At 44.7% G+C, this 22,733-nt stretch overlaps 1 protein-coding gene and 1 long non-coding RNA gene across 15 annotated transcripts in view; one reads left to right on the forward strand and one right to left on the reverse strand.

The window, feature by feature from the left end:
* Window positions 1–22,733, reverse strand: part of celf2 (CUGBP Elav-like family member 2) — a 219,168-nt gene that overhangs the window by 12,610 nt on the left and 183,825 nt on the right. For 10 of the 14 annotated variants that reach the window (XM_023952426.1, XM_023952422.1, XM_023952424.1 and 7 more), the window contains 4 exons: window positions 21,556–21,635; window positions 10,215–10,376; window positions 8,567–8,630; window positions 3,284–3,418 (listed from right to left, as the gene is read on the reverse strand). In XM_023952426.1, the coding sequence (XP_023808194.1) occupies window positions 3,284–3,418; window positions 8,567–8,630; window positions 10,215–10,376; window positions 21,556–21,635 (441 nt within the window). The remainder of the gene's footprint in view (window positions 1–3,283; window positions 3,419–8,566; window positions 8,631–10,214; window positions 10,377–21,555; window positions 21,636–22,733) is intronic. The other 4 variants (XM_023952432.1, XM_023952434.1, XM_023952433.1 and 1 more) reach the window with 1 other exon arrangement.
* Window positions 10,399–21,628, forward strand: LOC110017634. The gene is made up of 3 exons (XR_002872757.1): window positions 10,399–11,359; window positions 15,678–15,797; window positions 19,089–21,628. It is a non-coding gene; the product is annotated as an uncharacterized LOC110017634 (long non-coding RNA).

Below are 22,733 nucleotides of genomic sequence, written 5' to 3' on the forward strand. Positions count from 1 at the left end.
AACTGAAACTCTCTTGATGTTTGTTGATCATGGTGAATATTAATGATTTGTTTGAAATATCTAATACAAAAGTTTTATAGTCTTCATTTTAATTAGGACATTTATTAATCTCTTAAATGTAGGATAAAAGAGTGATTCCTTTTTTTTACTGGGCAATTACACCATCAGATATGCATTTTTTAATTAATATTTATATATGAATATATTTTTAACTAAATGCTTTTATTTTTAGCTTTTGTTGCCTTTCAGAAAACGGAACATCCTTTTCTTTTTTCTATCAGGCATGTACGGAAGGCCAAAGAGGCCAAATCTTAAAACAATTTGTTCTTATCCCAAAAGTTAGGAACTCTCTTGATGTTTAGTAATCATAATTAATATGTTAGGAGTAGTTAGTAATAAGTTTTATAAAATGTATTACTATTAGGACATTTAATTGTCATTTAAATGCAAAAATACTTATCACTTTTTTTGTAAATCACCAATTACACAATTAGATTCAAAACAAAACACTATGTTTAACTTTTTTTAAAATAATTATTCATATACGTAAACACATTTTTGTTGCCTATTCTCTAAATGGAAAATCCTTCTGTTTTGTATGCTGCATGTACAAAACAGTTTGTTCTCATCATAAAAGTCAGGAACTTAATGTTTATTGATTGTAATGAATGTTTAATTTTTTAAGCCAACAAAAAGATTTATAGAATTCATTATTATTACGACATTTAAAAGTGTTTAAATCAACTATAACACCACCACCTTTTCCAAAAGTATTATATTCAACATTTATTCAAAATTGTATATGAAAATATACATTTCTTCTAAGATTACTGGCTATTTTTTTTGTGTGCCAATTCTGAAAACAGTAAGTCGTCTTTTGTGTCTCAGACATGTACGGAGAGCCAGAGAGGCCAAATGTTAAACAATTTGTTCCTATAAAAGTCAGAAACCCAATTCATGTTTATTAATCATACGCATTATTATTTGCTTGGAATAGTTATGATATTATATAAAATTATTCATTATTAAGACCTTTATTAGACACTTAAATGCACCAATAAAATCACCAATAACAACATCAGATTTTCCCAAAGTACTATTTTTAACTTTTATTTATAATTATATATAAAAATACACAGTTTTTCTTAGATAACTGACTTTTTTCATTTATTCTTTGTTCTAAGATCTGAAATCCTACTCTATTTCCACGCTGACATGTACGGAAGGCCAAATAGGACAAATGTCAAAACATTTTTTGTAATTGCTAATAAAAAGTTTTATAAAATTAATTTCTATAAAAAGTTTATTATTTGGTGCAGTACAGAATGAAAAATCCTGTGTATTGTCTTTGCCAGTAACGCCATCAGATTTCCAAATAGTTCAACATTTTGTTTTATATTTATATGTTAAAAAATACACTTTTTATTAATATTACTGTCATTTTTTTAAACCTAACATCCTTCTCTTTTTACAATCCTGAGGTGCAGAAGGGCAGAGAGGTCAAATTTAGAAAAATGTGAGTTTTGTACGTTTATTTTGTTGTCTTCATTTAAACAAACCTGACCAGTAAAATCCAGTTTTGCTTTTTCTGTCCAATTAGAAAACAAATGATGCATTTAGGTTCTATTTATGTCAGAAATACGTTTATCCACAGATTACTGGCCTTTAGCTCAGATAAATGGTCAAAAGCTTTATTTGTTAACAAATGTTAAGGAATCAAAATGTATTTTTTAGACTCAAGAATGTTTTTCCTTCAAATAAACCGTTCTTTTTACAGAAAACAGTAGACGGTCCTTGAATGAAGAAAGCTGAACGGAAATAACCTCCGGGTTCAAGGAAAACCGGTTCTTGAAGGAATTAATGACAGCAACGATCCATCTGCAGTAATGATTTTATGATACTGAGGCCTGAAATGTTACAAGCAGCACCTTTAATGAACTTTTAATCAACAAGCTGTGAAGCCTCGATCTTGCAGCCCTTTTGTGCAGAGTCATGTGGAGATGAAAGCAGAATTATGCATCAGAAAAAAACGGTTTGATTCCGGGTGATGCAGGACCGCATCGGAGAAACACAAGCAGACAAATGGAGCAACAAACAAATGGACAAAATCAGAACAACATTCATATCTACGCAGATTTGTCGACTCAAAACACCCAGCGGATGACAGCACGCACACACCTGAACGCACGCTCGTGTGAAGCGGGTGACCCACGATGCCACAGGTGATGGGTGGGACGGTGCACAAAGCTTTCAGTCTCACAAAACACAGATTTAATCCGGTCACTTAAACTCCACCTCATCAAAGCGCGGCCAACGAAGCAGGACGGCCGCCGAATGTATTCAGAGATGGTTTGGCAGAGGAGCGTTATGTCAGCACACGGTGCAAAGCAAAGACGCTGGCCCGTCTCCATGCACAACCGCCGCTTTTTTCTGGTCAAAAAGTGGAGACGTTTGGGCTTCACTGACACATGCAGTGCGGAGCTGCTGGTGGAGGAGCTACACCTGAGAGGTTGGACTGACACGTACGGTCGAGAAGAAGGAGGGATGAGAGAGGACGAGACGAGAACCAGCGTTTCCGAGTGGAAGGAGGGCGGCGGTGGCGCTGACGGGGAGGCGTTTTTCATATTCATGCTCTGCTGGGAGCGCGCTGCTGGAGCGAGGCCGAGCTGACAAGAAAGAGGGGGATGATGGAGCAGAAACAGGGAGCTTGTCAAAAAGGAGGGCAGGAGCAGGAGATGAGGGCAACGAGAGGGAGCAGGAGGAGAAGGCGGACAGGATGGAGCCACGAGGGGGGGGGGGGGTGAACTCAGAGGTGGAGATTTTTAGCCAGACGCTTTTCTGCCCCCCCCCCCAGCAGGAGGCGAGGAACGCTGATCTCCGTGGTTCTCTGGAGGCGACGGAAGAGATTCGCCCCCCGAAAAATGAAAGCAACACAAAACGGAACCCAAGAAACACTGAAGCACACACCGCACACACATGCACACACAAACGAAGTGCGTGTTGCGGGATGGCACACGATGAGGCGTTCAAGGACAGGGAGGCGGCGCAGACACAGCAAAATGGCGTCGGTCTGACATGGAGGTGTGAAAAGATGGCGGGTGCACACACCAGAGAAATGCCATGGAGGGTCGGGACAATGACGGTGTGTCGGCGACGGTGATCGGTGGATGGTTTCGGTGCCGGGGTCATGGGGGCGACAACACTGGCAATGAGCGGAAGAAGGCGTTGGCACCCCCCAGCACACAACGTCGGCCCCCCCCAACGTGAGTGGCTGCGGCGTTACCTGGGCTGGCCAACGCTCCCAGGGAGGCGGCGTTGGAGGACAAGGGGTTTGCGGTGGAGGGGCTGGCTGAGTTTTGGGCCGCTGCCGCCGCCGCCGCTAAAGTTGCCAGGTTCTGCAACTGCAGAGCACTCATACCTGGAGAGAGGAGCCAGAGAGGGTGGGGTCAAACCTGGGGAGCGGCTGGGTTGCCTGGTAGGACCAGGACAGAGCTGAAACTTTGGGGGGTCCCGAGGCGGAGAGGAGAACCGGCGCACATCTGGAAATAATCCCCCTGCTCGGTCCTCCTCTTTTGGTTCTACGCTTAGCAAATATTTGCACAGGAGTCTGTAGAGTGTGAAGGTAAACACCACAGCGGCTGATTTCCCTAATAAGTCCCAAACGTGTGAGCGGCGGGAAAATGCAGCTGCTGCGCTCGGCGGCTCTGGAAGCAGGAATATTGCAGATGATGTGAACCGACGTTCCTCTGCTTTAACGGCAGGAGCAAACTAACCTCCTCCAACAGCTCTAGATTCGTCTTTACAGCCCTTTCAAATTCAAATCAAGCTCATTACGTGCTCGGCTGCCTTCTGTTTCCACACATAAAAGTCCAACAGCTGAACAAATACCTTCATTTCTGCAATACTGTGTCACGTCTGCAGCTCTGCACCAACCAAACCTTCATTTGAGAGACGGAAAACCACATTTTCCTTCAAGCAATGAACACTTTACCAAATTATCATCCTCTGCTGTGAATTACTACGCTGAAACAATTAGCCACACAAAAGTATTACAAATATAAATGTTGGGAGAAAAATCCACAGTCGGAAGCTTTTCTGACAATTTTTGGAAACTGAACTTCAAAGGTAAAGTTTAAAATAGGATGTGATGCCATGTAGCTGCAAAGCTGAGAACTACGTCCAACTGGACATAAACACGGGGTGGGTGGATGTTAGTTAGTAATCCCAATTGATTCTGACGCACAGAAAAGCAGCTTTGGGCTGATATGCATCACTTTAACGTAAATTCAACCTTTTTAGCACCGATATGCAATACTTTACTTTAATAAAGGTTGACAAGCCACTTTTCTCCGCATTAGAATCCGCTAGTTTACGCTAGAAGAGTCACGGTGATTCATGGCACATCAACGCCGTGTTAAAGGGTTAATCAAGTTCCCAAATAATGGCCTAATCAAAGCTTATCCCAATACAAATGAATTAATTTGTCATATTTCACATTAGTAAGAACAAATGCTGGTTGCTAAGGAAAATTGGAAAATGTGTGTTAAGGTAAAGCCAAAAAAATCCTCAAAACACACTTATCCTCTACCGATATCTAAAAAACGTTTTGGTTGCTATGTGGTTTTTCCCTTTAATGAGGTCTAAATGTATGCGTTTAGCATAAAGAAAAGTGAGTTTTATAGTGTTTGTCTGCATCCTGGAAATTTGGACGGACCACTACCCACTTTGAGCTTCTGTCATTTGTCCAACACTCAGAGAAGTGATGCAGTTCCTCCCGTTGAACACTAGGGAATCCTATTGTTTACTGCAGGGGTGGGCAAACTACAGCCCGCGGGCTGGATCCGGCCTGCCCCCATGATTGGTCCAGCCCACTGAACAATGTCAGAGAGCCGTTTTTTGTTTAGTTTTTTTATCTGGCCACACGATCAAGACGTGACATTTTATTCCATCCTTCTGCAGTCTGAGCTCCAACCTGAAAGCCTCTAAAATCTCTGTCAAACAGAAAAGAAGACAGTCTTCCTTTTCTACGACGCAGTTCATCTTTCCCGGTTTAGCTCATTCTTTTAGAGCAATTATGCTGCTTTTTTTAAACAGCGCACCCTTTTCTGTGTCCTGATTGGCTGGAGACACTGTCAATCAATCTCCTCAGGGCCGTGCCTCCTGTACAGAAACATGGAGCTCTTCAGATCAGAAATCTGTGATCGATCAGACCTTTTTTTTCATCATCTTTCTTTGAGAATTTAAACAAGAGAAAAATGTGAAAATATTCATGTCTGTCTGAGAAAAGTGTATTAAGGCAGTGAGGAGTTTTACTGCCATAAAGGTCTGTAATCAGACTCTGTGAATTTCACCGATCACGTTTTTTTTTAGAATGTAACTCCTGCAATAAACGAGGGAACTCTGTTCTGGTGAAAAGGTAATGCAGATTTATGTGTAGCTGCAGCAGAAGACAGAGAAGTTTGCTTTTTACTGGATGAGAAACAGACATGCAGGACACAGCTGCTCAGTTTTAGTGCAAACTGTGAGACGTGAGGAGCTGCAGCCTCAAAGTCTCAGTGGCCTGTAAGTCTTTAATGTATCCGTATATTTTTTCCTGAATTTTTGTCTTTAAAAATCCCAGTTATTTGGTCATTTTTTATTTAATAAATAATGCTATTTATTTTATTAAAAGGATTATGAATTCATAAAAATTTATTATTGGTCTTTACAATAAAAGAAAGATCAAAGAAGTTTAAAGAAAAAGAGTTATTGTGGCCTCACAGGAAAAGGTTTTTGAAGATTTGTTGTTTTTCATTCTTCCATCATTCAAACGCAGCATTTCTCTACGTTTTACATGAGGTACAACAAGCCGTTGGTGCAATTGGCTCTAAAATGAGAACAAAGGTTTTAACCTAAAAACTCTAAAATGCTCTGTTTTAAAATATGATTTTCATTCCAAATGTTTTCATCTCCATTCCATGTTATTTCTTTCTCACTCCACACATCTGCTCCTGGTCCGGCCCTTCTATCCCATTTTAGAACCGTATGTGGCCTGCCATTCAAAATAATTGCCCACCCATTGTCTACTGCAAACTTAAGGGTCATACGTGTGCAATCTATGGCCCGACCGATGGTGTGAAAACCTCTCCAGAAGCAACAGAAGGCTGCAGCCGCCGCCTCCTCGCCGTTCTTCTTCTCTCTGACGGCGGCGTTTGGGCCCCCATTCAAGTGTAATTAATGAGTACACGCCAACACCTGAGTGATGCTGGCGCAGCGGCCATTACATGCAGTCAGAGCACGAATTAACCTTTCACCTCTCTGCATGAATGTGTGTGTCGGTGCAAAAACCCAGGAAGTAACCGGACACAAGCCGTGGCGGCCGCAGGTCTTACCGCCGTGAGGTTGTTAAGAGGGTGGTCGATGTGAGGTGTATGTGTCGTATATACAGCTGGGGTGTATATACAGTACCATGAGAACACACACACACACACAAGGATACAAAAAGACACACACACACTAACAAGACACCGTGGAGAAGATCCATCTTGTTTGACACCGCGGTGAAGAGAGTCTGAGGTTTCACACCAAAATCACCAAGACAACCGAGCCGAGCGCGGCCCGCAGCAGATGGCCGCTTCATCGCTGACATTCACAGCTCTGATTGGTAAATTTCATTTATCTAGAAGGGAAAAAAATAAAAAAGTCGCTCTGGAGCTTGTAGGAGTGCGCACGGTTCCCCGCGACGAGCGTGCACGTCCGTCCGCACGCACGTCAGCAGCACGTCGGAGCGCCGCCGCCAAAACCAATCTTGTTTTCAGAGCGATTTTCTCCAATTTTCCGTCAGTCATCAGAAGCTAAAATGGATTTCTATTTGTGCGGCGAGCGGGAATAAAAACAGCCACGGCTCGGTGGCGAGCATGTGCACTAACTCAGATACATATGTAGGGCAGACAGGAAATGACAAACAGAACCGGGAGTTTTAGAGCAGACTCATTTGAGACGTACAGGGATATTTCTGTTTGTCAGTGAGGATTTGGCTGCTTTTTGTTCGTCGCTTCATGCTTTTCTTCTCTTAGATTTGATGTTTTTTATCTCTTTCTCCTCCTGGCCTCCTCTTGCCTCTCAGACGCATCATTTTCTCATCTTTCCCCATCTCTGGGACGACTGCCGCCTCTCTGATTCCATCTTTCTCACCTTTTCTCGGAGCACCAGCTCTTACTTGCGTTTGTCAGAGAGAACATTTTCTGAATCAGTTTTAGAGAAAATAAAAAAAAGGAGAGGAAAAAAAAAAGTGTTGGAGAGAAAGAAGATGGAGATGCTGAGACAAACGCGTCCTATTTTCCACACCAGAGTGCAGAAAGTGTGTGAACGCGTGTGTGTGTGCGCTCCATACCACCACGAGCTGTGCTGCAGACCGGCCTTGGCTGCATCTAATTGAATGCTCATTGGTGTAATTGAAGCCTCTCAGCTCTGCAGCTCCTCATGTTAAAGACGGGGACCAGATGTCATTCAGCTGTCTCACATCTCCTGCCAATCACTAATGCTCACTCGCGCTCTCCAGCACAGATGGAGGACCTCCACGTTCAGTTCCTCTCTCCCTCGCCTCCAAATCCCAGAGCCTGTTTGTCAGAGCTCCTCCAGGAAAATGTGGGACGGAGCTCAAGAGCACAGTGGCGCCAAAAAAAAAACGAGTACCGAATGTGCAGAAAGGAGGAGCCTCCTTGTCCCGTCTTTAGGAAGGTCTTCAATTAAACTCACAGGAAAAATTGTATTTTTGGTGTTTTTAACTCCTTCAAATAGTATTTTTCTGATGGTGGAGAACATATATAAAGATAATTACTATTAACTGCCTATCCAAGTTTTTGAATTGTGGTAAATGCCCTTTGAAAAAGATCGTATTTCTGTAGAAAATACAGTGGGCGGGGCCACAAGGTCCCTGCTCAATTCTGATCATCCACCTGCAGACAAACAGATCCATGAACGTCTTTGCTTTCCCGGTCTGGGCTGGAATCTGGATCAGAACTGGACGGATGGACAGCTCCGATATTGCTCCGATAAAGCGACGCGAGTTTGCTAAGTTGGCTAAATTCAGCACAATCTTGACCAAAAGAGCACTTAGAACGCTTTGAAAATGGATCAAAAGATGATCGGAGTGGGACGCGGAGGAGGAGGAAAAAGTCAAGAAGTCCAAATGACGAAAAAACAAAAAAAAACTCCAAATCAAAGACAATTCAGGAACAAAGCAGTAGATGGCGCCAGCCTGCAGCGCTGCACGACTTTGAGCCCTTTTTCTGCGCTCCATTTTCCCTTTTCTTTTCTTTTTTCTTGCGCTTCATCCATCCCTGACAAAGCCTCCGTGCTGCCGCTCCACGCCCTGGGCACAGCTCTTGTCTGGCCTCATTAAAAGATCTAGACGAATCTGAGCAACAGTTAATAAATCTTCAGGGCAACGGTCTCTTTCACTGCGCCACGCGACTTCATTTGTTATGCTCTTTGCTCCCCTTTTGCAGGAAAATAAAATGTACAGAGGCGCGGCGGCGGCAGCGAGCCCGCTGCAGCGGCGGACTGCGGTTTCTTTTTCACTCACCGGCCATCTGCTGGATCCCGCTGAAGGCGCCCAGGTTCCCGGAGGAGGTCGCCTGCTGGAGCAACTGCAGGACAGAAAGACAGGAGAGGGTGAGGAAAAGCGCGTCTCTCGCCCAGCTGTTTTGACTTTTTTTGGATCAAACAGAACCGGCGGGATCAGAACGCGACATTTCTTTGAGCCTGCAGGTAACGAGCCGCTTCACCTGACTGACAGAGGAAACCTGCAGGTGATCAGACAGTAGGTTTGCAGATGACAGAGTCCTTTTTTAGCAGATCAAAGAAGCGTTTTCAAGAGGAAACTAAACCAAAGCAGACATTTACGCTTTGAATTTGAAACCTCATTCCTGCTTCAGTAAGACAAGCAAAAGAACATTTTCTGAGAATATTAAACTTACAAATATTTTTAAACATGATTATAAATTTTTTTCTTGTTTGAAATTCTGTCAGTATTTTGTGCTTTTATTTTGTATTTATTTTAATTTTAATGTATTTTATATTTATTATTATTTTTAACATTTGAAACCAACATATTAAAAAATATTTAGCAGCATAATAATAACTTGAATCTTTTGTTTCACAATTTTGTTTCATGAAAAATAAATAAAAATTGGGTTAGAATTATGACAAAGATTATGACAAAATCGTGGTCACTTGAAAAAAACAACCTTTCAAAGTTTGAATTCTTTTTACTTTGTTTTCTTAATCAAGCTAATAAAGTTTTTTACCCTCATTTCTGCAGAAAAATTAAGATTCCAGAACAGAAGCGGAAAACTTCCGATGTTTTTTCTTTTCCACCTTTTCAGAAAACGGAGAAAAATATGGAACTGGAGGAGCTTAAACAGTTCAAGGGTTCAGATGAAATGAATGCATTGGTGCAATAATGTGACGATTGTGTCTCTTTCAAACAAATCTTCAAAAAAAAAAGTTTCAAAAAAGTTTGGGATAAGTTTTCATTTTCAATCTCTATGTCAGAAACGTATAAATCGAAAAATCTTTCAAACTTTTTATTTTAATGAACTTCTAACACGTGCTAACAAGAAACGTAATTATGTATAATTATTGCAAAAAATAAGTCAACCAACAATTTTTGTCACACAAATAAAAGTGAAATGTGTTATTTGGAAAACTTAGTTTAAATCTTTTTGAAAAAAATAACGTAGTTTGACAATGTGTCTTTACTTTTTCGTGTATTTTTAACAAAATTCAACCCTTCAGCTCCACTGTTCACCCATTTATCATTTTTATCACGTCAGAATCAGCTGATTCACGTCGATTGTGTAAACGGCCAAAGAGCCAAGTCAAAGAAGGTGTTATTTAGGTTTCACCAGCGACATCTATGGTGTTAAAGGGTTAACATATTTGTGTAAAATAGGTTTTATTTTGAAAAGGTCAAAGCCACGACAGCTAAATTTAGTCATTTCCTATTGTTTTTTTGTAACAAAAGTGAAGCAGAGGAGGCTTGAATGTCAAAGTAATCTTTTACGCTGATGACACCATCATCTGCACCGACTAAAGTCTGGATTTGTCTAATTCCAGGCTGCATTTTTGTATAATATCGCTTTTCTAAGTGATGATTTATTGAATTCAGGAGTTTTATTTTAGGGCTGCAGGGGGCAGGGGTGAGGTTTGGGTTGGGGGGGGGGTCTTACAGCCAGATACTGCGGGGTGAGGCCCCCCAGGCCCGTCAGGCTCCCCCAGGTGGTGGCGCTGTTGAGCTGCTGCATCTGCTGCGCCAGCTGCTGCTGCAGACGCCGCTGCTCCTTGTCCTTCTGCGTGTCTGCGAACTTCACCACGATGGGAGACGAGCATCCCTGGGGGGGGTGGACAGGAGGAAGACGGGAAAGGGAAAAAACAAGGGGGGAGGGAATTTAGAAATATAATCAAACAGAAAAATAATCAAGTGGAGGAAAGGAAAATAAATGAGAGAAAAGAAGGAGAGTGGCTGGAAATAAACTCTAAATCACTGATTTAAAAAAAAAACCAACTACTGTTAAACATGTCTGCCTCTGCAGAAACACTCTTAACGTCAAAAAAGGAGGAAAAGGCGTGACGTGAATGAAGAGGCCGTCTCTGCGACACAGGACACGCACACACAGGAACCTCCAGCGTAAAGCCAGCAGGCTTTCTTCTCTTCCCCACGAGGACTCTGTTATCTCACAGCCCCAAACACTTCCAGCAGACACAGATTTCCTGACTTCTCCAACTATTTCATCAGCAAAAAGAGACTCCATCTGTGTGTCGAAGTCTGGAGAGAAGGCCTGGATGAGCAGGAGACGAGGGCGATGAGGGCAAACAGAATCAGCGGACAATCGCAAGAAGACGGGGAAGAGCGTCCCGACGGGCCGAACTTCTGCTCTGGGGACGGAGACAAAGGCGTTCCGCATGAAAGTTGGAGCCGAGCTGAAAGTGATCATCCATCCTCTTCCTCAAACAGAGCAATCAAAGCTTAACTCGGGGCAAATCCGCTGGAAAGCAAAGGCAACGTGCCACAGGAGGAGAAAAAAAACGTTTGATTGAAACATTTAGTTGGAGGCGGGATTCGCGCTCGGCGGCAGAGCAAAGGGATTCGGCGACAGAAATGGTGCGTCCGCTCAGGTGAGGAATCAGTCCTTTTTTTTTAGGTATAAGCCTAAAAAAGTGACAACTGCTCTTACAGGTGGATACGGGCGAAGACCTGTAGGGCGGCCTGAAGGCGGCCTGCAGGAAATGCCAAGGTCGTAGACCGCTCACTGACCCATTGTGCTGCGGCCGACAGCTCAGAGTGAACACGGACACGACACTTCAGGGGAAGCAGGTGAGATGCAGGCGTGTTGCCTGGATTTGTCTTCGTTTAATACCCCCCCAAACCCTGTTCACTCAGGCCCCGTCAGGGCTGTTCACGTGATAAGTGTGGGCTCCTTACGGGTCACATGGACACCCCGTGTGTGTGGCATTCGGGCATGGTCAGTAAGGGACTGCGACAGCATCACCGTACGTCAGAAGTGCGTGAAACTTCCATTAGCCGCACGAATACTTCACAATACACTTCCCACACGCATGACGATGGTACGATCTATCTTCATGACGTCCCTTGAGGTGTCCCTGTGAGCCTCAAGGGAACTGCAGGCCGCAGCCGCTCCTCTCTGTGACCCTCCACGGGTCCAGACAACCCAAAAAACCTTCACCACTCATACAGGTCAAACCCCGGATCCATCTGACTGAGGCTGCATTGACACCAAACGGGATTCGCTCATCAGATTTGCATCCACTCGCTCTCTTTCGACACATTTGCTGCTTGACGCTTGTCCAATAATGTGTTTGCTGAGAGATCAGCTTGATTTATTTTGAAGAGCTCTACAGAAACATCGGTAATCACGTCTCCATGTCTGGGTTCATAAGCTTCCCCGTCTCCTGCAGGAGCTGAACGGCGGCCGCTTTCAGCCGTGTTTCCGTCTATCTGTGACCCAGTGCGATGACTCGCCGTCCCGAGAAGGGGAAGAAAAAAAAACGAGAGGAACATGAACTCTCACTCATGTTGGTTTTGGACTCCACCCCCTGGTTGAATCATCAACATGTCAGGGGCCAAAGCGGAGTCCCTGATTGGTTGATGCCTATTCTTTGGCAAAGTTCAACTATCTGAACTTTAAACGCACCGCGATGCCCGAAACGCCATGCAGCCAGACCACCGCACTCCACCTGATCAGTCACCACGCAGGACGTCTGTAAATTGACCCAAACGGCGTTTACTCTAAACGCAGCTCAAGGTTTCAGAATGCGTCTCCGTTTGGCGTCTTTATCAGTAAATGACAGAAAGTAACTGCTGAAGAGCTCCAGCTCGGCAGCAGATCTCCTCTTTTGGCGCTCAGCCCCCCCCCCGCGGTAGAAACTCGACGGTAAAAAAAAACCTAATCGCTGAGCAAATCTGTCTGTCACTGCTGCCAACACGGCATCCAAACTGTCGGCTGCTGGGATTTCCAACCAAATGAATAAATAAAACAAATGAAATCAGATCTCATCTCACAGAGAAACCGCACTATTTACTCTATGAAAGCGTGTCAGTCAAACAGCATCTGAATCCATCAAAAGAGACGGAAGTTTCCACTTTACCTTCTCTAAGATCATCAGGGGAGTAATCCAGTTAATTTGGAGTAAATTTACTTAAGTTCTGGATTTCTATAGGTTTCCAGAACAGCAAAAATCCAAATATGAAACAAAAATATTCAATAAATGTATCATTGTTTGTTGCAATTTCAAAGAAAGGATTTAAAACACTTTTCCTTCCTAGTAAGTGGAGCCGAGTCAGTTTATCAAGTGGCCACCCAGTTGCAAAAGCGAGTTAGTCTCCGTTCGCTCCAACAGAAAACAAACCTAATTCACGATATACAGTATAAGGACGTCATTGATTATAAATCCAAGACATTAGAGAGTTTCCGTGGACTTTTGACAGACGTGACCATCAAAGTCATGGTTCAGTAACAGTTTTAGAGGTTTAATGGACTCTTTGGTTCATTTGTTCAGAGTGTCTTACTATTTTGGAAAAGTCTGGTTTCAGTGACCCCAACAGTAAAGCCTTAGCCACATGAATCTATACGGGGGAGGGGTTTAAACCCGTATGGGGTCTGGTTTTTTTTGGTTGTTTGGCCAGTGGAGAGTCGTAGAGGGGAGTGTGTCTTGCGGTGCCTTGAGGGACGTCATGACCATGGAACGTTCCATTGTCGTGCGTGTGGTATCTTGAAGTATTGGTGAGGCTAGCATAAGCAACACGTACGGCGGATCCTGCATTCGGTGTCCTTTCGTCGCTCTCCAGTCGTCTGTGAGGTCAGACGATTTACTGACAGGTAAATGCTGCACCTGTGGGGGTGTGCAAATGGTACTCAAGATGTCCACACCAACTACACTCTGATTAATTAGCTCATTTTGTTAGGAGTGAAAGAACAAGATTATCATTATTAATATTAATTATGTGGCGTTCTTCCTTCAACAGGAAGTCCGTTCAAAGAACAAGTTTCACAATAAAACAGCTTCTCCTTCAGCTTCTATCAAGTTACACAGCAATCTACTGCCTCACATTTCTATAGTGCCCCCCCCCCTACCCCGGGGAGTGGCCAAGGCCGGACTTTATCAGCCGAATGACCACGTCTCCTGGCTGACGGCGGCTCGTTTTCTCTTTTGTTCGGAGTGCGGCAGATAAAGAAAAGGAGACGATGAGAGAAAAGCAATCTGAGGAGGGAGAAGGTTATTCATCGCCGCCGTCGATTCCCGGGAGGAAGGAGTTCCCCCTTCCTGTCCTGCTAAACATCCCATCACCTTGGCTGACATGGGCAGGGGTGGAGCCTTATCCTCCCAAAAACCGGACTTCAGTGGAGTCGAACAAACAGAAACGCTGACGAAATTCTAATGAACTCCTGCCGCTCTGCAGAAGCTATGTCCTAGAAAAACGACACAGGTTTTTAGATTTTGGCTAAAAACTTCTTCATCATCATGAAAAGACCAACGGGAACACTTTGAAAATAGATCAGATGATGATCGGAGGGGGGACTTTAAGACATCAGCGTCATGGTCCTCCACAGAGGAACCACTGGAACCGCGTTCCAGGTGGGCGGGGCCTCAGCTTCTCAGGGATCTGGTTTTCTCCTCTCCTCCATAAATACTCAAAAAACGATGTGACTCTACTGAAATATGAAACTGATGAACGAACAGAACGGAAACTGTTTTTCTAGCAAAAAGACAAGCATGAAGCTGAACTCCTGACTGCTCGCAGGAAGGAAACCGTTGGGAGGATTTGCAGCTAAAATGAGATAAAAGAAGAAGAGTTCAGAATGAGAAGATCCCGAGCTAAGAAACTTTCTAAAGACATAGCATTTCTGCTGAAATCCAGTCAAAAAAATACGAGTTACAGAAAGCCTTTTTCCTCACAGCCTGATGAGCCTGCAGCTTTTTTAGGAAGGGGTGGGGGAGCAGCAGTGACAGAACACCTGAAAAGTAATTTCTCTCAAATTGGACGCTTTTGGAAACAAACAGCAGGTGGCAGCGTAGCAGTTCCATCTCCCTTTAGACCCTAAAAGGCTTCATGAGGCTCAGGCAGGTTGTTAAAGTACATTTATTACGACATTATGAGAATCATTTTGGGCGTAAAAAAAGTTTTTATTGATTCGTTTTAAATGCTAACGCGGCTGAAGCATCGATTCCCTCCTGAAACTATTTCTGGAAAGTGGCTTTTAGCTGCAGGCGGGAAGTCTCTGATGATGCGCGGCGTTCGCATCTTAAAAATAAAAAGTATATAAAGACCAAACACGTCAAACCTCACAGGTGACTTCCTCGCTATGAGACGCTTCTCCGGGGAGAAACAAAAAAAAACTATTTCTGTCTTCTTCCTCTGATTTCTGACAAATCTCCAGCACAAATGTGCCATCCGGAAAATAAACAGCTTTTCAGCATAAAGTCAAAGTTTTGAAGCATCAAAAAGTTATGAAATATGCAGCCGGAGTATTAATCATTCAGCAGGCTGAGTGGGCTTTAGTGGCTCCTTTTCAAACTCCTGAAAACACAGACAGCTGAGCGGCGTTGCAGGTTTGATGGCCTGACAGCACCTGTGACTGACGCGCAGCTTTGTGTGGGCTGACGCTTTGACAGCCCGCGCTCCCAAAGTGACACCTGAGCGGCGGCAATGAGCACGCCGCAGAAATGTGGCTTCCCAGCGCGCGATGATGTAATTGCAGCATATGGAGCAGCCGGTGCGCAGCGCTTTGACGTCTTGCAGCCCACATCTGCAAAACTTTGTGCTGGTAAAAGTTTCGCCGGTTTCCCTGGAAACCCGACTTTTAGAGAAATGATTTCCAAACGGAGAATTGAATCTGTTTGTCTTTTTTTTTTTTTTACCACCAGAGCTGGAATGAATGAACTGAAAAGACAAACGTAAAGATAAACATTCAATCGTCCATCAGGGAATTCTGAACATGAATTATTGCATCCACACAAACAAATCAGCCCATCGGAGACGGGCAGGAGTCTAAAAAATTCATTTCCACATTTAATTGCTGTGCTTTAGCTCCGTTCTCTGATGGATATTTATGTCTCAGTTATTACGAGTGTCTTGTGTTCCGACTTTTTAATGACCAAACGTCTCGTTTTAGCCCGAAAATCCACAGTGGAAGGGGCGAACGAGCGCCCTGAAACCGCAAGCGGACGGGAATCGAACAGCGGAATCTCCAGTCTCCTCCCAGCATCAGAAAGCATGGTTCATGGGTTAACTGGTACGTCCTTCAGTGTGAATGGAGGGTGTGGCCCAGTGACAGATTGGTGACCTATCCAGTGTGTACCCCCCCTTGCCCAACAGTAGCTAGGATAGGCTCCAGCAACCCCGTGACCCCAAAAAGGTTTGGAAAATGGATGGGCAGATTTTTATGGATGCACGTGTGCCTGTTCCATGAGTTCTAGCGGCCATATAAAAAAAGTACTATAAAAAGGGTTGCCAGGTGGATTATAACTGTATTTAATCAGACTTTTGTGACATAGGCACGTCCAAAGTCCGGCCACAAGCTGAGAAAATCATCTGATTGAAAAATGAATCTCTAGCATGTTTGGGTTATCATAAAAAGAGGGTTATCAACTGCTAACGTATCTATTTATTCATTACAAGATTTCTGCATCTCAATGCTGTAATTTCTTTGTTGCATCGAGGTCAGGAAGGGAAAAATCCTGCAGTTCCAACAGCAGCTGAATGGGGGCGATATTGCCTAAAGACGCACTGATTTTTTACAAATAAAGAGGTCAAAGATGAAAACCAGGGCAGTTCTCTGATTATAAAATACGTTTTATACAACATTTTGTTTAAAAACACCAAATTTTCTGGATTTTTAGATGTTTTTTTAGCCCATTTTCTCCATTTGATGCTGGTCTGTGTTGGAACAAACCAAACAAAAGTTTAGAATGGGGGTGTCAGACTCCGGGCCCCGAAGGCTGGCGTCAGACATGTTTTCCCACCAACCTGGAGGCCCGTCACATCTGCAGAACAAAATGGACCATCAGAGGAAACGGAGCGGTTCTGTTGGCGTAAAGGTCTCCCCAAAGTCTGATTGATGCTGAGTGTGGAGAATCCCATCCTTGTTCTGTTTGGCCCCTCCCTCTGTACATTCATCTTCCCTGCGGTTGACGTTTGTGCCCCCGTCTAAACAGGTTTGGTTCGTCCTGAAGCAGCGAGTCTATCGTCGGTGGAGGATAATGTGCGTCTGGTGTGGTGAATAAAACATAAAGGAAACCGGGGAAACAGAAATAACCGCTGATGCAAACATGCGCCGAGCGCTAAATGAGTCGTTACACATGGAGTGAATAATGCAACACACAAGTCAACACAAAGAAGCGTCCTCTGTGTGTCCTCAGAGTGAATTACCAGTCTCGCTCATATCCACTTTCATTACTTCCTGACATTCAGTGCGCTGCGGTGTTTGTGCGCCCGCCGCCGCACGCCAACCGTGCACCTGAATGTCACGGCCTAATGAGAATGGATACGACAGTGACAGGGCCGTCAATGAGCCGCCTCCCCCTCCGCCCAGCGACACGAGCCGCGTACGTGACGGCCAGGACGCACGCCGACAAACACACACCCCGGCCGTGAGGCTGTGCGCCGCCATGGAGCCCCGACAATAACCAAACTCTATTTACCAGACCTCATTCGCTCAATCGGACCCAAAGTAATTACTTTTAAATTGCAAAACTGAGGAGCATTAACAAACGGATGCGCCAATTTAGGTCCGCCTGAGGCTCGACAGCTTGTTTTCAAATGGAAATGAAGGTATTTCGCTTTTGTCGGCCGTGGTATCTTTGTGTGGCGCTTTAAGGCTTTTCTTCCTGTGATAAAAAGGAGGGACGGCGCTCGCCAGGCCCTTTGTGAGGACGCCGGCTCAGAGTGAGGATAATTCGGGCTTAATAGTAGCGCAGACACTCCTACCGCTCAGACGGACAGCACAGGAATCAACACTTCAGCGACGTTTAACGGGTAAAAAAAACACAAACAGAAAAGCTGCGTTTGGACGGCCGGGGGAGGAGCGCGCGTTCTCCACATGTCCGGGTCACGCCACGTCAAGGGCGGCTGTGATTATCATGATCGGCTGTAATGAGGGGGCCAGCGGGGTGAGGGGCGCTCGCTCTTTTTCCTTTAACACAGCCTGTTATTACCGCGTTCTGTCCCTTCTCTCTGACTCACGCTCGCCGTTCCTTTTATACCATGCAATTCTCCGGCAATAACAGCCCTGTCATCCTCAACTGTCATCGACCTGACGGGGCGGCGAGGCCCGCCCCCTAGTAGGGACCGGCACAAAGGCGCCGGGGCTCAGGGTCACGGCCGGGGTCGCCGTGCGACTGATGGCGATATGAGTAGAGCTGTGACGTTTCAATCGTCGGAAACCTTCAGTTTTTAACCCTTTAACATCTGAGCTGTCACTGGCGACGCCAAAACAACACAAACTCTTTGACCTACCACGACTTTATGATTGTTAAGGTGGTTAACGTGAATCAGTCGATTATGATGCGGAGGAAAGTGGACCTATATCTGTGCAAGTTACTTTTCTCCACTTCAGAATCCGATAAACTTATAAATGATTCCGCTTCCATCATCGACTGCTTCTGAGAACCAGACTGTCACACATAGAAATTGGTTTATTTCAGGCTCAGATGAAGTCCGTTGATGTTTTTTCGTGATACGGACATCGCCAGACGCAGCCAGTAATGCAGTGATTAGTCCTAGTTGGTCTGAGTTCCTTTGGCAACCACTCTTGCCAATCAGGAGTGAGCCCCTACCACTTGAAAGTGGGCTACACGAAATCTGTCAAACGTTTTGAACTTTGGACGTGGGGGCTACTTTTAATGAGGCATCTGATTGGTCAGTTTATATGGTCAGTTTATAACATGACTACAGAAACATTGTCATAGGAAAATAAGGAACATGTTAAAAAGAGGTATCTGATCAAAAATGGTTCTTCTGACCAATAGAATGAGTAACAGCAGTTTATTTCTCTATAGACATCTATGGGATTTTGGTTTCTTGCGGGCACTTCCTGCTTGCGGGCACTTCCTGTCCGGTGTTTCAAACAGGAAGTCTATTAGATTTTTGTTTCTTGCAGGGACTTTCTGTTTGGAACGCCAAGGGGTAGGGTTCACTCAGTCCAGTTCCCAGATGCTTTTCATTTTGAATTTCTGTTTTCGGTGTTCAGCGTACTTTTTTTTTTTGAATCACTCTAAGCTGATCCTGATTTGACCCCCTAACGGACACAGCCATTGCTTCCATCTGAACGCATACATACGTATCTGTTTGGCTTTTGGTCCATTTAGAGCTAAACGACCAACGTTCCACCTGTGTTCCACCAGAAGCAGCTCTCTTCAGGGTTTATTGGGTCTCAGATGTTACAGCAGAGCACTAAACTGTCCATCAGTCTCCATCTGCTGACCTGCTTCTCGTTTTTTTGTCTAACAGGAAGCACCTGACAGAGACACGGCTTTGACGATCACCTCTACTGAATCTGAAATCTGTCATTTTGACTTTTTTTTAGAAGTGGTTTGGACCAATACGACCCTCAGGGTGAAACAGAAGCGGCGTTCTTTGGTGTTCTTCAGCTCCTGTGAGCCTCTGACAGATCAGCTGTTTGACACAAACACGTCCAGCACGACACCGTTTGCTGTTGACGAGCACGGCAAGCCCGCCTCCACTTTTCCTCGCCGTCTCTCACTTCTGTTTGCTTGCATAATCCAAATGACGTAAGGCATGTTCTTCTGAAGCTTCAGCTTGAATTTCTAAACTGTTGTCCAGAGATTCTGCTTCAGCTCATCTAAGCCGTCAGATTTAAAAACAAAAAAAGCCACGAGCCGCTCCAGACTGAGTTTGAGGAGGAATTATCAGTCGGTGATCTTCTCAGGAGCTAAAGATGAACATGTAATTGTTCAGGCAAGAAGAGCACAAACTGAAAAAACCTTAAGTCTCTATGTTACAACCAGAAATTATTCACCGCCCCCTATTGGACACAGTTTCCCAAAACATGCAAAAATAAAAACAGAATACATCGCTCCTTCCACGTCCTGTCAGCAGATCATTTCCTCCTCTGACAGGACGCTGCGGAGTTTTTCAGACTCCAGAGATGAGCAGGAAGTGAGTCTTAAAACAACCGCAGAATGGAAATGATATGTAAAGCTGCAGCCGCAGCGTCTCTGCCGAACCCCGGTTATCCTGTTACATCATTGTTTACCTTTTTGCTTATTTTAATACTATTATCACGATGATGTTCCTCTTTCTGAGTTTTTTTTTGCAACTTTAAATGAGGGTTTGTGTGAGATCCAACAAACGGAACCACCAAAACACACCCGATCCTAAAGTCAGTTGGACTTTCGTTCCAAATCAGGACAGATCACAAGCTTCATTTGAAGACCTACAGATTTGTTTATCACCAAAAGGAAAGCAGCTTCTGGTCCTCAACAAACGGCAGAAAATCCTCTTCCTCTTGTTACGCCATTAAAGATACGTTTAACAACTTTGTGTTTCTTTTGACTCATTTTGTTCAATAACTGCTTAAATCAGAACTACTTTCAATCTGTTCCCCAGTGAACCTTCCTCTGCAATCCCATCATGCAAACTGATTTTGCATCTCGAATGTCCCATAAGTCCAAAAGACGGAGCCTCCTGCAGGAAACCCGTCCTGCAGAACTTCTGTGGGTTTAGGAGGCAGCAGGGGGCTAATCTGCTGCTCCCCAGTTGAAACGTCTGTCTGTGCACCAAAGCAGCAGATTCAGGGACGGATTGCATCAAACACCTGCGGCAGACGACGCGTTTTAGTCACGGAAGCTGTGATGGAGGGGCTTCCAGCAGGAGTGCAAAGAGCATTTATGAGCTTATGGAAGCACGTCCAGATTTATTCCTGCAAAATTTGAATTGATTTGAAAAGGATTTTGATTTTTTTTTGTTTTTAAGGCTAATGCATAAAACCTGAAAGAAGGCAAATCCAAAATCCCTTTCATCAGATCTCCTCCCATGAGGAGCATCAGAACCTCAGAAAGCGAAGAGCACCATAATAGTTGGACATAACCTTCTAGACTCGCATAGAACATCTGCTGAAACACAGTGTGTTAGAATTTCTTAATGATCCAGTTACAAGACCCCCAAAAGATTTATAGAACACTAATAATAAATTCAGTAGATGTCTTCCTTATGCCTTATAAATGCTTATGCAGCAGTTGCAAACCTTTATGGGATATTATTAAGACATTTATTAGCCCTTGTAAAGCCTTTTTGGCACTTTTTTTAAATAAAACATTTGTTAGCGTGTCTTGGTCAGTGTAAACTTAACAAGTGATGCACACTAAACCAATCGCCAATGGTCCTGCCAACAGCTAAGAGACAAATGTCTAAAAATAAAACTCCTGCAGCTGAGCAGAAGCTATGTTCTAAAAACACAACACCTTTTTTTACTTTTATGTTGTCTAAATAAAAAATGCATAACAATATTACTGGGACCCCTGGAAACACTTTGAAAATAGATCAAGAGATGATTGGAGAGGGTCTTTAAGGAATCTAATTATAAAGTGTTACCTGATCCGGTTTTACTGAACTGTTTTGTGTTGAGCTTTCATCGCAATCTAACGTCTTATCTAGTGTCTCAACAAATCTGTTCTAGAGATGTCAAATTGCATTACTGCAATGATTTGCCATATTTACACCTATGGCTGTCTGGAAAGATGTTTATCAATGTGCATGGTCCCTATCAAATGAATCAAATAAACCCTTAGAGAAAGAGGCTTCAGGGTCCGTTTGTGGCGTATTTCCTGCGTTCTGGTGAGGCTTCTTTTAAGTTCAGGACGGCTGCTTCAAACTCTGGACACATGAGAAAGCGCTCACCTCGCCGGGGTGTGAAAATGGGTCATGGCTATCATGAGGCAGAGCGGCACATTTTCAGAACAGTCAGAAAAGAAGAAGAAAAAAAAAAAAAAAGGAGCCACAGAGACAGTTGAAGTAAAGGGTGAGTACCGTACCTCCATGGTCTGAGACTGGTGCATGGCTTTGATTGCATTCTGTGCCATGGCTCTGGTGGAAAACGTGACAAACGCACAGCCTGTAAGGGGGGGGGGGGGGGGGGGGGGGGGGCAGGAAGAGGGATGGAAGGACAGTGGAGGGGAGGAGGGGGGGAGACGAGAAAGAACAAAAACAAGACAAAAGGGTTGGACACGTCGTAGTTATTAAAAAAAAAAAACAACTACAAAAAACCAACAGAAGTCACAGATTGATACAGAGAACATCTCACAGGCGGACAACAGTGTTCTCAGTCGCTGCGGAAACAGCTGAAAAAATGAGCACGGCGTCATGACAACCACAGCCTGACCCCCATCCGCCCCGCCCCGCCCCGCCCCGTCCACATGCACCACAGGACGTCTGAAACCATCTTTGCCTCCCGCCTCCTCGGTCCTGCCTGGGTCCTCTCTGCCCTCAGCCGCTCATTTACATCAACGCCATCCGAATTCATGGGCGTCCGATCCGGCGCCCTCTCTCTCTCTCTCTTTGTCAAACAGGAAGGAGATGAGGTGGCGGTGGCGGCGGCGTGCTCAGTGCGACCGCGGGGGCTCAGGAGGACAGGAATCATATTAATTCGTCGGCAGGGAGATGAGGAGGGAAAGGGAGATGAGGAGGAGGTGTGGTCCACCTCTGCCGTGACTGACATTGATCTCAGCCAATCAAGCGGGGAGCCGCCTGCAGCGTTTTCACGGCAGTTTGTTAGCGGCCGGTTGTGGGCGAGGCGGGCTGGGAGGTTGTGTTTGTCTGGCTGTTCGGGGAGTGATTAGAGGAGGTAATGTGAGAAGTGCTTCAACAACACCCCAGGCTAATAATATGCTAACAAAGTCAGCCAGCCATGTTAGCACAGCCAGGCCTGGACCGCTCACACAAACACGCTCAGGTTCAGCTGGCTGAATTGGCCGGGGCAGAGACGGCGTAAAGTCTGGGTCTGATTGACCCTCCCTGGCTGTGAGGATGAGAGGAAATGCTGATAGCAGTCGAGGAAGAAGAGATGTGACGTACGGGATGAAGGTGACGGATGGTCAGGTTTTCTCCTGCTATCATGGATGGAGTTGACCTGCTGCGTTTGCTGTCCTCCCTTCAAGTTATGAATATTTTGTTTGCGAGATTCATCCTCAAAGCCCCTCCAGCTCACGGTGAC

The sequence above is a fragment of the Oryzias latipes genome, chromosome 23, assembly GCF_002234675.1.
Source record: "Oryzias latipes chromosome 23, ASM223467v1".
Lineage (NCBI taxonomy): Eukaryota > Metazoa > Chordata > Actinopteri > Beloniformes > Adrianichthyidae > Oryzias > Oryzias latipes.